This window comes from Lepidochelys olivacea (assembly GCF_965140295.1).
Source record: "Lepidochelys olivacea isolate rLepOli2 genome assembly, chromosome: 2".
In the NCBI taxonomy this organism is placed as follows: Eukaryota; Metazoa; Chordata; order Testudines; family Cheloniidae; genus Lepidochelys; species Lepidochelys olivacea.
In genome coordinates, this window is record NC_140412.1 from 182783021 (window position 1) to 182798882 (window position 15862).

The 15862-nt window shown below is 38.7% G+C and overlaps 1 protein-coding gene across 6 annotated transcripts in view; it reads right to left on the reverse strand.

The window, feature by feature from the left end:
• Positions 1-15862, reverse strand: part of BBS9 (Bardet-Biedl syndrome 9) — a 434982-nt gene that overhangs the window by 89220 nt on the left and 329900 nt on the right. Inside the window, exon 23 of one of the 6 annotated variants that reach the window (XM_084619985.1) lies at positions 13840-15463. The exons of the other annotated variants lie outside the window; for them this stretch is intronic. Coding sequence (XP_084476111.1) covers positions 15459-15463 — 5 coding nt within the window. The 3' untranslated portion in view covers positions 13840-15458. Of the gene's footprint in view, positions 1-13839; positions 15464-15862 lie in introns of those variants that run through there. 6 annotated transcript variants of the gene reach the window in all.

Here is a 15862-nt window from a genome sequence, read left to right on the forward strand (position 1 = left end):
CTATAAGAGACTTCAAGAAAACTATAGAAATGTAGTCATTTTCTATTAAAATTGAGCACATGCTTCAGAGCTTTCCCAAATCACTGCCTAGGTTGTGTCAAAAGAAAGAAGCAAAAATCTGTTCTATATACAAACTGCACTGCACACTATGCTTATTTTCTCTAAAAATAAAGTGCAATTCTTTTCAGATTATTCTTTTTCACAGTGATCAGGAAGCAACTCAGACACTGCTCATTTCCACTCAGAAGTAGTCATGACTAGAGATTAATCCAAACTGCAACATTTGGATGTGGATGTGTGGAAGTTGGTTAGCTAATTAATGACACAGGTTAGCAACAAAATTTGGATACAGATCCAAACGCAAAATGCCCAAATCTGTAAATCTTGCTCACTTTGAATAGTAACTTTGGTGTTGATCTGCAAACACTTATGTGGGCAAATTTATGAAAAATTTTCAAAAGTATTCAGTGGTGGCCTAAATGTGCTCCCATTGAAATCAATTGACTTACCATTAACTTTGATCAGAGCAGAGTTAGGCCAACACCAAGCACTTTTAAAAATCCCATCCGAAGTATTTCTTGGACTGGAGGCTCTCTCTACAAGATGGTCCACTAAGATAACAGTAGTACTTGCAAAGTAAGATATTACTCGATGTAAGGGTAACAGAACTGGGTGTAAAGTTTTGAGGTGTTGAACAGCCTGCAAACAAAAACAGCAACAAAACATAATCCAACACAAAGTGCTTTCAATGAACTTCCTTTTAATTTCCAATCTTTATTGTACAGTAAAACTGCGTTTCAGTGAAAACAGATAACCTCATTAAGTCTGTGTCTACTTCACTATTTTTTCCTCATTGCAGATTTTTAATAGCAAAAGGAGAAACAATCCATTAAATTTTTACAAGTTTTTATTAAAGTTCTTCTAAAAGATGAATTTTATTACACAGGACTGTGTAGTACACTGAGTATCATTTTATTTGAAGATTCACCAACTATCACACAGTATCCTTCATGAAATAGTAATTTGGAATATCATGTATGTGTTAAGTTACCATCTTTCTGGGAGCATTCTCTCATCAGCTTTTCTCCAGACAAAATAGATTTCTGACATATTCTAAAAAGTGCAGTGTTGTTGTAGGCATGTTGGTCCCAGGATATTACAGAGACAAGGTGGATGAGGTAATATCTTTTATTGGACCAACTTCTGTTGGTGAGAGAGATGAGCTTTTGAGCTTACACAGAGCTCTTTAAAAGATATTACCTCACTCACTTTGTCCGTCTAAGATTCTGGGTGAGTTTACAGCAAATAAAAGGAATAATATCTTTTGAAATCTGTCTGATTTTCCCTCCCTTTTATGCCTACTACACTGCCCAAATACACAGAAGCATTAATTAAGCTGTCACTGTACAAACTATTCGTAAGTGTAAGTCCTGGACCTAACTAGCACCACCCTCTTCTTGACAGAAATCATTGCAGCATTTTCACAATGTCTACTATCATTGAAGATTTCAAAAGAAATGAAAAGGTTTCAGTGAAGAGCTATTGTCTGTAAAAGAGAGCACACTTGCAGAGCTACAAGCAAATTTTACAAGGATTTTCATTTTCATTGAGGGGGTCAGTTCAGTTAACCCTTTATCAATAAAGCTTCCCAACAGGAATAAATCAGTTTTCCCATTTAGATGATTCTTAGTTTATCCATCCCCCATACTTCATTGCTGTTGAAAAACTGAGCTTGCACTGCTGACTTGAATCTTAGGTCTCTGCTAATTTACTTGTCCTTTTTAAAGATTTCTCATATAGTAACAACGCCCAAAATATAGAACAGTCAGGGAAACACATGTGAAAACATGTAATTATAAATATTCACTGCTTTCATACAGAGACCAGGACTTGAAATTTAATACTGTGTCAGCGGACTGTTTCAAAACTAAATTTACACACACTTTCATGATATGTAACCTCTGTTGTCTCACCCTTATATACTTTCATTTTCAAAGCAGAAACCAGAGCAATGAGAGGTTGGCCCCAGTTTCTTAAAATCAAGGCACTGGGCCAAATCTATCCCTGATGTAACTCCACAATTTGGTCCTTGGTGTTTTTCCCTGGGGAAAACACTTTTCCAAAATATAAAATTTAATCCATATCCTTCCCAGTCTGTGAATTCCTGTAGGACATTTAAACTCTTGCTTATACTATATTCCCTGCAATTAATGGAACTTAACACTAAGTCTCTGTCTACACTGGAGTTTTACTAGTATTAGAAAACCATTTTAAGGTGTATGTTTAAAAGCACAGGCTTACCATAATTTGCAAACTCAGTGGTGACTTGGTGAAACCATTTTTAAAAAGTACTGAAAAATTGCTCTCAGACACTGCTGGTGATGTGGAAGGAGATGGTGGCAGAGAAGGAGAAACAACTGACTAAGTGAGGAGAGATTGGGTGGGGCACAAAAGGCATCTGACTGTGGTTCACATTCAGATCAATTACAAATCTCCCATTAGGTTCAATGGTGAATAATCAGGCCCCATGTGACTAGATGATGATTCAGGAAAGCATCTTTATTAAGTAAAGCCTTTAGGCATTTGCTTAAGTCAATGAGACTTCAGTACATACCTAAGTGCTTTACTGAATATTGCTGGTCCTAAGTATGTACAGAGCTAAAGAAAAGTTACATATGAGCATACATGTTTTCCTGAACCAGGCCTCGGGGAGGGAAAACATCAGCTGAGGAAAGAAAAGTGACTTTCAGTGTGAAGGAAAACAGTAATCTAATCAAGCTCATGACTGTAACTGACTTTCTGGAAGAAAAGCTTAGTTCTGGAGCAATTCAGACAAACGTAGGCTTGGCCTTAAATAAATTTCAATTTTAACGATTGTTTTAAAGCCTTTAAAGCCTTGCCTTTTCTATACCTAAATGACAGAGTGATGAACGGGAAAGGTAAAGATTGCTCCATTTCAAGTCGCAATCTGAACATGGTTGTGTTTTGAATGCAGCCTCCTGCAAGATGAATGCTCTGAGGCCAGACAAGACACCAACCAATGCATGCCTTCTCTGGCTAGAAAGGCAGCTATTTATTCCAAGATGCAAAGAATAAAACAAATGAATCCAGGACACGATTTCCAATCTGGAAACCAAATTGAATCACTTGATAGACTGGACTGACACAGTAAAAAAAAAAAATGGACAGATCAGAAACTTTGTATGACTGGGGAAAAGAAAATGTCTGCATTCACAGTCCTAAAATAAAAGGAGTACTTGTGGCACCTTAGAGACTAACCAATTTATTTGAGCATAAGCTTTCGTGAGCTACAGCTCACTTCATCTGTGAGCTGTAGCTCACGAAAGCTTATGCTCAAATAAATTGGTTAGTCTCTAAGATGCCACAAGTACTGAGCTGTAGCTCACGAAAGCTTATGCTCAAATAAATTGGTTAGTCTCTAAGGTGCCACAAGTACTCCTTTTCTTTTAGCGAATACAGACTAACACGGCTGTTACTCTGAGTCCTAAAATAGTTATAAAAAACAGGTAACGTTAATTAGATAGCAATGTTAGAGTACCAAGTCTGGGCAAACTGTATAAGAACTCTGGGCCTTCCATCTGGAGCAGAAGACAAGGATTTAGCTGAGTTTTTTTAAAAATTGTGCCTAACTTTAACCCTGGATAAAAGAGTGGGTTCAAATCTACATCAAAAGGCCCTACCAAATATACCGTACATTTTGAATCTCATCATAATACCACTCAACTCCCTATAATCACTCGCAGCATCTTTTAATCTAGGAATAGAAAGAGGGTCTTAGAAGACGGGAGTTGAGAGAGACAGGCACTAGGCAAAGAGAATCAGATTTTAATCTCTCATGATATAGGTACCTTGACCCACGCTAAAAGAAGGCAGTTGGTACCAATTAAAGATCCTTCCTACAGGAAAAAATGGAAACAGCTTTTCTATATGCATCAAAAATGCAGATTTATCATCAGAGTTGACAATATTTTTCTTTACCTGAGTTTGCGTGTGGATTCCATGTGAAAACATATGTTAGCCAAGGTTTGCCGAAATGATAACAGATTGCAGGAAAACTTTTTGGCGAACATGGCCTTAAATTTCAGCTTTTTAACTGAAGGATTTGCTTCACTCTATATATATATATAGAGGAGAGGGTATGGTTTAATTAGTCTGTGCATAGTGCTAGGAATCCACAAGACCAGAGTTCTAACAGCAGCTTTGCCAGAGATTCCCTTTGCAGCCCTAGGCAAGTTGCTTAACCTCTCTGGTGACTATCCTAATCGGGGAGGCCAAACTTACTGACCCTTGAAGCTGCATATGACAATCTTCACAAGTTCTAGAGCCGGGACTTGGGGCTTCAGCCCTGATCCTTGAAGCTTGCCTGGGCAGATGTGCCCCATGGGGCTGAAGCCCTGAGACCCCCCTCCCTGCTGGGCAGAAGCGTGGGGGGGACGGGGATGTGGGGGTCATGTCCCCCCCCCGATTTTTTGCCAGGCTTTGCTGGCCCCACTCAGTCTCATGGTGCCACTGGGCCTCCTCCCTACACAGCAGCTGATAAAGTCAGCAAGCTAGGAGCTGCAGCCATGGAGATAGGCATGGGCAAACAGCTGGGAGCTGCAGGGAGAGCTGCTGCTTTTGCTGCTGCCTCTCCCTGTGGAGCTAAAGCAGTGACCAATCCCTGCAACTCCCAGCTGTTTGCCGCTGCCTCTCCACAGGCAGCTAACACCTGGGAGCTGCAGGGAGGGGCCGCTGAGGGTAAGAGGGGGGCCATGACTCAACCTTGAAATTGTGCCCCTCCACTCTCAGCAGGCACCAGTCATCTCTGGCAGAAGTCCTTCACCCCACTAACCTGATGGAGGGCAGAAGCCCAGAGCTCCTCCCCCACTCTGGTAGGCGGAGAATGGGGTAGGGGTCATAAGGGGCTCCGTGAGCCATACTTTAACTGTAAAAGAGCTGCATGCAGCTGGCGAGCTGCGATTTGGCTATCCCGGTATAGATACTTCACAGCACTATTTTGAAAATCAGTTAGATAAGGCCCATAAAGAGTTTTGAATATGAATAGTGTTATAGTGAATAATATTATTAGAGAAACCCTTTCTCATCCTCAGTGAAAGGTGGGAGGGGGGGCAGGCCAGGACATACAGAGTGACTGTTGTTTTTTTTAATTCGGAGCAATGTCAAATTGTTGGGATTTTTAAAATTTACTACTAAGTAACGGAAGCAAACTGAGCAATGCAACCAGTGGTTACCATTGTTTATGGGGGCTTAAGGTCTGATTTGGACTTGTATTTTATCAATGTTAAGAGTCATAAATAAAATCAAATATTTCCATTCAGCTGCAGATGTTGCAAATAGCTGCAGTAATGGCAGCTTAAGGAAGGATTTTGAAATAATCTTCTGAATAGAAAATTCTAAGCAAAGCTCCTCTCTTTGATATTATTGTGCTGCACAAAAGTAAGAACTACATTAAATCTGACAGCTGTAAATATTTGGTCATCCCTAAAAATGCAGGAATTGAATAAATGCTGTACAAAGAGGAATTGCACTTTAGAGGGGGAAAACAATTAGGTATCAGCTTTTATATCTGATGTTAAGGTTACTCTGCTTGCTCTGTTGATGCCCTGATTACTACTCAGGACATGTATTAGGCACTTCAAGGGCCTTAATGGGCTTTGCATCAGGCCCTTAGTCTGTTCTCATGACTAAATGCTACATAAAAGATCCTGAACCACACAACAAATCCAAGCTCAGAAAGAGCTTCAGTTCATTTTTAATGGCTTGATTTATCCTGATGGGTGTGAGGTATATAAGCAATTCCCCATGATTTCATTAGGAGCTGTGAGTGCTCAGCAACTCTCAGGATCAAGCCATAAGTCATTGGAATGGGCTAATGACCTGGCAGTTTCAACACAGTATCAAAGCATATGACTCTGCATATCATATAGAAGGCTGTCACCACATGAGGCTAACGTGATTCATGATGCAAAGATTCAGAAAAGACTTTGAACCTTTTGCTCTTTAGATTGGATTTTTCTGGGTACTTGAGCATCAGCCCTATTATGTACTTGCTTCTGCTGTCTAAATTGCCAAAAAGAACCTAGACCATCAGGCAATCCTCAACCAAGTTTACAGAGCATCTGAGGAATCAGAAACTACACCGTCATCTGTTAACAGCATTTTAAGTGACTTTTCATTTTGGATAGCTGATGTGAATATGAATGTTAATGGACTACATGGGTTGTGGTACAGTGCAGTCTATTAATGCAAAGGCCAGGCAAAACACAGGTACCATTCATGCCAAATACCTCACTCTCCATCACTTTAACTTAGGTCTTTGGCAGAGGAAAGACTCATGCTTGAATACGACCATAAGAACGTAAGAACAGCCATACTGGGTCAGACCAATGGTCCATCTAGCCCAGTATCCTGTTTTCTGACAGTGGTCAATGCCAGGTGCCCCAGAGGGAATGAAGAGAACAGAATCATCAAGTTATCCATCCCCTGTCGCCTATTCCCAGCTTCTGGCAAACAGAGGCTAAGGACATTTCAGAGCATGGTTTTACATCCAAAACTATGCACAAAAGGAGTTCGGCACTGAGAGTCTCACACTTGTGCACTAGCTCTCTTTCTCTCACTCTGGCAAAAATGAGTCAGAGAGAGTGTGACTTTTTAGCCTAGTGGTTAGAGCACTGACCCGGGAGGTGGGAGACCCAAGACCCTGTCCCCCGATAGAATGACTTTAATTATTTGTCCAGAGTGCAACTGCTTCAACAGGAGAGACTACCCCAAATCAGAGTATCCCATAGCTCAATGGTTAAAGCACTCACCTGAGAGGTGGCAGATCCCTGTTCAAATGCCTTCTTCCTTTCAGGGAGAGGGGGATTTGAACTGGGGTCTCCCACATCCCAAGTGAGTACCCTAGCCACTGGGCAAAAAGTTATGAGTAAGGCCCTCTGACCATGGCTACCAGATCAGGCCATGCCACGTGTGACTTAGGTGGCCAAATGCTTATCTTCCCCTGATTGGTGAATCACTTTGGGGCTTGGTGGGATATAGGCATTCAGGTACCTAGAAGGAGGCAGTATTGCACATGCTCAGAAGCAGAAACACAGGCACTTAAAGAACTTCTGCAGCAAAAATTTAGATGTTGAGTGAGTTTAAGCATCTCTGGGGTTCAGTGGGAGTTTTGTACATTGCAGAGGTCCCAAAAATGGGATTTAGGTGCCTAAAACTGGGACTTAGGCATCTAATTCCTTTTGATAATGCAAGCCTCAGTTCATCTACTATTTCAGGTTTTGGCTCTCAGAATTCCAAAACAAAATAGCATCTTCAAGAATCTTTTAATTTAAAAATTAAAAGAAGACTTAAAAGTACATTTTTCCAGTTTTTTAAATATTCTTACGCATGGAAGTACAACGCAAATTAAAATTAACACAAATACTGGTTGCATGCAAAATGAGTCTCTTATGGAAATAAATGTTAAATATGATTGTTTTCAAAGTCATTTTGAGTTATGAAATTTGTCATTTTGAGTTAAAATGAGTTAATCTTAAAAAGAGATCTGAGAATTGGATACAATTTCATTGTTAATTTGATAGTCAGATTTTCTTTTCCCAAACTAACATGTACATTTTCCAGCAAAACCGCCTCTTTCAGGTTTCTCAGGCGTGGCACCCAAAAATGGAGGCACTCAAAATTACTTGTTACTTTAGATTGAAGTCATTTACTTATTACTTTGGTTGAATTCATGTGGAGGAGACATTTCTTTCAGAACACAGCAGAGGAAGTGATAGGATATCTAGATCCCCAATTAATTTTCTTCTCTGGAAGGGATAAACTACACAATTTTTATAATCAGCTTCCGAAGACCATGAACCAGATTCTGCCACCTAGCCCCCTGATATCAATGGCAAAACTCCAACTGACTGCAAAGGGACAGCATTTCACTCATAGAGTAATACCTTACTCCATGACCAGTCCCACCGCAATTAATTCAACAAGGTACTACTTAAAAAGAATACAGATGGTAGAAACTGGTCCAAACAGCTATTTTTGATCCTCAAGGAACTGTCACTATTTTATTTATTCAATGTATTGATTTATCATTTAAAGTTTGTTATTTGAGGACGTGAAATCATGTGAGGGAGGTAGCATGATCTACTCATTGGTTCTAACAAGGCATCAAGGAGTTGTCCTGTTACATGGGTTCTAGTCCTGTCTCTGCCATTGACTTTGTGTGAACTTGCAGAAGTCACTTAAATTTTGTATCTCAGTTCCTCCTTTTGTAAAATGAGAGCAGTATAACTTACCCATCTTTGTAAATCTTTGAGTTCTCTGGAGGAAAGGCACAATATAAGTAGGCCTGGCAGAATTCAATTTTTAATTTTTTTACAATTTCAATGGGTAATATTGATGTTTATTTTTAAGCATTTTTCCTAATCTTTATCTATTTAAATTTTTACAGTTCCAGGAAATTATGGGTATTAAGCATTTTTTTCTATTTTTATCAATATACATTTTCACAGTTGCAGGAAACTATGAGGGGAGGGCAGACAATAATTATTTAATGGGAGTAGATTTAAAGTTGAGGCTTTATAACCGTTCAAACACAAATTTTCAACTTCACATGTCAAAATACACAAATGAAATATCCTTAATCTCTCATAAACTCCAAAGCAGCATTTTGTTTACTTTTCCTCTCTGTAAATTTTGGTTATTATTAATGGAAATATTTTTCGTCGGTTTGTGTGTGTATGGTAAAACTGACATTTACCGACATTTACTGATAAAAATCTAATCCTTCCAAACCTAAATCAAAGTGCAACCTTTTGTTATTTATTAAGGGAGCTATGTACCACAGGCCCTCTCACTGTTATTTGCCCCCCTTTTCCTTTAAATCTATCATGAGAATTATTGATTAATAACCACATCACCTTCAGGCTGAAATATAAAATCAATATAAATATGCCTACGTCCTACAAATCAGCTGTCCTAAGCAGTGTGTTACCTAATTTTAGCTATTTAGCTTAATGCACCTCCACTTTAGTAGTTTTTAGTTGTCTAAGTGGATACACTTACCTTGACCAGTAATAATTCTTGTGGGTGGCATGTTGGTGTAAGTGCTGAGGTGCTCTTAGTTGTTGTTTATGAACTGCTCAGAAGTCATTACAAAGATCAACTCCCTCTTCTTTATATTCCAAAACTTGCAAACTCAATGCAGATTTCCAGCCCAAATGCTAGGACTAAAAACTGAACTATTGTCTTAAACTGCGGGCTATTTATAGTAGCTCCATAGGGCAGCTGAACAAGGAAACTGCATCAACCAGGGCAATACTTGACAGATCACTCATGAAAACATCAGAGACTGACTGCTTTCAACAATAACATAAAGACTGGTTTCAGAGTAGCAGCCACACATTCACTCAAAGGGTTTGTTATTAGGATTACTGTTACTCTGAATAAAGAGTGTGAGCTACTGTTTATGGTTATTCCGTACAAACAGCAAAGATCAAAAAAGGTGCAGTGTTAACATTTACTTTAGCTAGCTAAGATAGGTGATTAAAGATCCGCTCTTTGCAGATAATAAAGGCAAAGCATGTTCAGAGACTGATGAGAACAGGTGTTGGAAAAAAACATGCTAAATTTTAAGAGAAACAAAAGTCACCATCACCAGATGACACAGACATCCACAAAAACTGCTTTTGTCCATTTGCCAATTATTAATATCATTTTTGCATTGCTAGGAGTTGAAAGCCAGTACAGAAAAACATCTGCATATGTGCCTTTCTCAAGTACAACTCTTTCCATGTAGTTAATGAGTTTCATTCTAAAAGGTAGGTTGAAGGGATGAAGTGGGCCCTAATTGCGAATCTGGATCCAGACTGAAATTTCAAATCTCCTAAGACCAAAAGCAATGCAAGCATTTGTGAACACAGCAGAAACCTGGTGGAGAGCGTGGTATGTTTATCTATGTGATTATTAGACATTTGTTTTCTGTGAACTTTAAATGTAATGACTGCACTATCTACAGACAGAGGCACTATTTTATGGTCCGTTTAGTACAGACTGACACAGGTGTGCTCTCTTATGGAGACTTCCTATTTGTGCTCTTAATATCAAATATACTAGGATATAGTAGTGGTAATAAGCAACAAGTGCAGCACTGGTGGATTCCAAATGCTCAAAACCCCAAAATGGCTTGGGATCAGGAAATTCAGGGATTAGGTACACTTTTTCAAACCCAATTGTTTGGCTCCTGTTATTTGCTAGAAGCATTCAGATCCTACTGACAACACAGAAGGTACTCAGCACATTGCTGGATCAGGCTATTAGCATACTTGGTAGTAGGGCTGCCAACCCCCCAGGATTGGCCTGGAGTCTCCAGGAATTAAAGATTCATTTTTAATTAAAGATTATGTCATGTGATGAAATCTCCAGGAATACATCCAACCAAAATTGGCAACCCTCCCTGGGAGGAAACAGATTTTTAAAGAAACAGAGATGGCTATGAGGACATTTTTTCTAAATTTTTATACAGTAACTCTGCAAACAGATGAGACCAAAAACAAAGCCAAGGAACATTTGGAACTTTGGGAAACTGAGTGTCACCACAATATCATTTGGGAAAGTATGCAATGAATTGACTGGCTGCCTTGCAAGTCTCAGTGCAGCTGATGATTTTAACAGGTGTCTTAACTACTTTTGCTGCCACACTTCCCATTGAACCAGCTCTGTTTTTACTCTTATGTGAAAAGCAATAAGCAGTGCAACACCCCCACCCCCAATCATTTAAACAATGTTGTCTTGGACACACTGCATAGTTAAATGGACTTTATTAGGACTTAATTGCTTTGGGTTATACCTAGAGAAAAATTATAGTTATAAACACAAAGAAAAAATATAAATGATTGGCTGAACTGGAATTCTGATGTCAGACTGCCATCAGACAGATCTATGAAAAACAGAGTGTTGAGTAGCAGCCTGATCATATCCAACATTAAAAAGGAAATTTATGGTACAAATTCCTTCTCACACTGCGTGAGATACTGTAGTTAGCTTTATATATACCTAGCTAGCTAGCTGTTTATGGTTTCATATACTAGTAGTATTCAGAGCTCTGGTGCATCCAAGGCACTTCAGATAGCACTGAAGATGTGTGAAATAAAGATTACCATCAAGCAAGAACAGAAATTAATTCTAGCTTCTTTTTTGTTTTGTTAGTCTACTTAAACTAAAAGTTTTGGTTCCAATTAACCACATGCCAGTGAAAGTTGCTACTGTACAAGAACATTAGTACTTGTATTACAGGAGCACCTAGATGCACCAGTCAGGGCCCAGTTGGGCTAAACCCTGCACACACACACAATAATAAAAAAAAAGACAGTTCCTGCACCAGGCCTTGATTCAGCAAAGCACTTCTGTATATGACTCATGTTAAGCACATGCCTAAGTTCCATTGGCTTCAGTTGCTTAAATGCTATGTTGAATAGGGAAGAACTGCTGAACTTAATCTCCCGAAGAGCCAGTCATGTAGTATCATGTCAGAAAGAAAATATATAATAGACTAGAAAGGTCTGGCTTTTCCAGTAATTGATAGCTAGTAAAAAGTTATTTATTTTATACTGTTATTGTTTTTAACAGCTGAAGTAATGGTTGAAAACAAAACCCAAGACATCTCCTACGGCAGAAAAAATACCAGATGAACATCACACGTTATAGAAAATCTTGTTACAAGCCCTGAGAATGAGGCTGTAAAGATGACAACATTCAGTTCATTCAGGAATATCTCCAAATGGTAAGGTTTTATATTTTAAATTTTACAAAATGTGCAAATTTGTAAAATAAATACATAGAGACTGTGCCAAAATATGCACAACTCTTAATACTTTATGAAATGCATAATTATGAATTAGCTACCAGATGAGATTTAAAGAAAGTAGCATATAGTATACTATAAACAACTCCACAAAGAGGAACTGAGCAGTTTGAATTGGGAGAGTGAAGTGTCTCATATTTTCCTTATATAAAGGAATTCTTCCAATTTTCAAGGTTACATGTTCTTCAAATGGATTCAGTTCCAATATGGAAAGTCTAACGTGCTTTAGCAAATCTAGAGAGGTGTCTGATATCCACTTATTGAAGATTCATACAAACAGAATGTGGACTAGAAGGTATTCTGCATGATCACATCTACCTTTGCATGGGAGGATTAAATACTGCCTTTTTTAATTGTCAGTGCTGGGGAGATATCAAGGTCATAAGTGTTCATCTCTTCTCAACTTTTATGGAAACTTCCTTCCAAGAGAGAGAAAAAGAACACTAGATCCCAAGCCCCAGTTACTTGAGAACATCACCATTCACTACAGAAAGCAAGAATGAACTGCTGTGACATAGCATAGTCTTTCTACCATATTTAACTTTCTTCTCCCCTCCCCCAACTAACTTATGGAAACTCTTCTAAAACTTGACTTGATGACATAGGCACTCCGATTCCTTTATACAATTACTGAACATTAGATCTCCCTTTATGGCTCTTTAGCCCCCTCACATATAAATCTTGTATTTTACACCTAGACAATATGGATGCCCAAACTCTGCTCTACAATAATGTTAATAAAGAGATAGCCCGCGCCTCAGGATCTACTTGAATTGCTTACCATATACTGATTCAACAATTCCCATTGAAGTTTTCCATTGACTTGAATGGGTTTTGGACTGGCCTCCAAATCTTCGCAACCAATAATCTAATGCTATTTTTTTTTTTTTACTAAAACATGGAACCTACACACCAGTCAGATACAGTACATTGTTTCTTTTGAAATCTTTACTGCTGCTGGACAACCATCATGTAAGATGATTTGTTGAACACTGAAAACTCAAAACTCAAATATTACAAAGCTTCAAGTAACAGAAAAGGCCACAATTAAATAGCCTTATTCGCTATTGGCTACACAAGAAGTGTCTTGAGATCAGATCTTGAGGTTTAAAGTCAAATGCAATGCAAATCTTCTCTCACTGACACTTTCAGAGAAAGTAATTTAGCTGAGCAGATATTTATTTAACTTATGGGCAGCTGATTAAACACATTATAAATTTGTCAGTTTTGTCACAGAGACTGTTATTCTTGGTAATATAATTGTCAAGAATCATACATGCATGATATAGTCAAACTTCAGCTACACTGCTGCTTGCAGGAGGATAAAGTGTCAAGTGGTATTTTGACTACATAGCATTTCCTGTATACTCAGGAACAACAGATCTTTTCCCGATAAAGGACTACACATAGGAAAACACAGAATACTGGTAGAAATATGGCTTTATGAAGGAGTCAGACCTCTGAATCAGTATTTTTTCCTTTACATAGGACTTTGTATGTAGCACTGTTTCAAAGAGTGCTAAATATGAAACCAAGAAAGAGAATTTAAAAAATAACATTGTCTGTAAGGAAGGCAAAATTTGAATGTTTTGCCTCTACTACCTTTAAAAACCATAGAGATTGATCTAATTCCCATAGAAGTCAAAGGGAGTCTTTCTATTGAGTTGCACAGAAGCAGGCCCATTCCCATACTGATGATTAACACAGTAATAGCAATGATGGAAGGAACTCCGCTGGTGGTGAACTTGTGCAAAATTATCTAGATTTTTTATTATTTTTGCTTGTTCCCCCAGTAGGACTTAACTTTTCCATAACAAGGAAGGATATTATTGTATGTAGCTACAATGTCATTTAGGGCTCCCTTCCAGACATGTCCATCTACTTTTCACAGAGGAAATCAACCACCAAAAATATTCAGTCTGAAACAGTGCCATGTGAGAAAACACTCCATATTCAAAAAAATGTGAAATATCAGTTTTGCTCATCAATTGCATTTTAATAGTTTTATGACAAACCGCATTTTGAAGTTGTGTACACACTAGCTGGCAAGAAGCTGACCATAACTCATCAAGAAAAACATAAAAATGCCTAAACACTCAACTGATTCTCAGCAGCTGTATTTAAAAAATAAACCAGCACTGCAGCTGCTCAAATTAAAATTAAATGCTGATATTTTAAAAACTATGTAGTACTTGGAAAATCATTATGAAACAGAACAAGGCAGAGCACAGCAATGGAAAACAGGCTGCAATGACTGCATGTGGATCTCACCTTTTCACATATTTTCCTAGACAGTTCTTGCTGCCTGCTCCTCCCAAAACTCCTTCTCTTTAACGTCTCATTTGTTTCCTTCTCTGTTTCATGTCTTCTTGAGAAGTTCCCCCAGACTTGGAATTCCCTCTCATTTCTTGTGGCCCAGTCAACCTCCGTCTCTTAATTCAAATCCTTCCCTCAAACTCATTTCTACCATAAGAGCTTTCCAACAATAATCCACCATGAATGTGCACACACAAAAACACACACAAAAAACAAACTAAAAAATAAATCTGGACAACTAAGAGATTAGAACCCCAAAATAAATTTCTTTACTCTGAGAGATGTCTGTCAATAGAACCACTGGGGTTTAAATATAAGCATGCATACATGTTTTTGCAGGATTGGGGACTTAGTAAACTCCTGAGTACAGGGACCACATCATCTATGATTATACAGCATCATAAACACCAAGATCAACAAATCACTATTTTAATTTAAAAAGTAGAGAAGTCATGAAAAAGGCATCATTTGTCAAACATCACAATATTATGGCACTGGAAATAACGTAGCAATTTTCTATTCTAAGGACAGGAAAGCCTCAGTTTAACTAAGATCATGAGGCTACCTTTCCTAAAAATGGTTACTTACCTTTTTTATATCTGTTGTTCTTCGAGATGGGTTGCACATGTCCATTCCGCTGGAGATATGTGTGCACCAAGCACATCAACCCACAGATTTTTTCCCCCCATAATGGCAGCCGTTGGGGCAATGCATGTGCCCTGTGTACATTCATGCTCCCAGCTGATGGCATAAATGGCAGAGCTGCCTCAACCCTTTCTCTGTTCCTTCAAACTGGAATCCAGTAAGCATAGACTCCAGTGCAAAAGGGGGAAAGGATGGGTCATAGTGTGGACATGTGCAACACATCTCGAAGAACAACAGTTACAGAACAGGTAAATTCTTCTTTGAGTGATTCCACATGTCTTTTCCACCCAGGTGACTCCCAAGTAGTTCAGAATGGAGAAGGGTTTTAGAGTCCATCTGAACAAGTACTGCAACACAACTATCCCCAATCTAGCATAATGTCTCAAGACTTGGGAGATAGCATAACAACTAGTGAAAGTATGTACAGATGACCAAATTGCAGCCCTGCAAATATCACTGATGGGGACCTGACTCAAGAGTGCAGATGATACAGCCTGTGCTCTTGTACAATGTGTTGAAACTCTCTCAGGTACAGGAACTTCAGTGATGTCATGGCACAGCTGTATGCAGGATGAGATCAAGGAAGATATTCTCTGCCAAGAAACAGGTTGCCCCTTCTTCATTCTGTCAGCAAAAGAAATGAACAGTTATGGGGACACTCTAAACTGTTTAGTCCTGCCCATGTAAAAGGCTAATGCACTGCAGGCATCCATAGCATGGAGACTCTCTTCATCCTTATGAGAGTGAGGCTTTGGAAAAAAGGTTAAGTATATAGACTGATTAAGGTGGAAGTCCAACAGCATCCTTAGTCAGAAATTTAGGATGAACATGCAACTAAACCTTGTCCTTATAAAGGCCGTACATGAGGAGGGTCGGCAAATAATGCTTGAAGCTCCGCTATCCTCCTGGTCAAGGTAATAGCTACTTTTATGGAGAGATGCAAAAATGAATAAGTAGCCATAGACTTAAAAGGTGGATCTATTAAGGCCAAAACCATTCAAATTTAGATCCCATGCAGGTGTG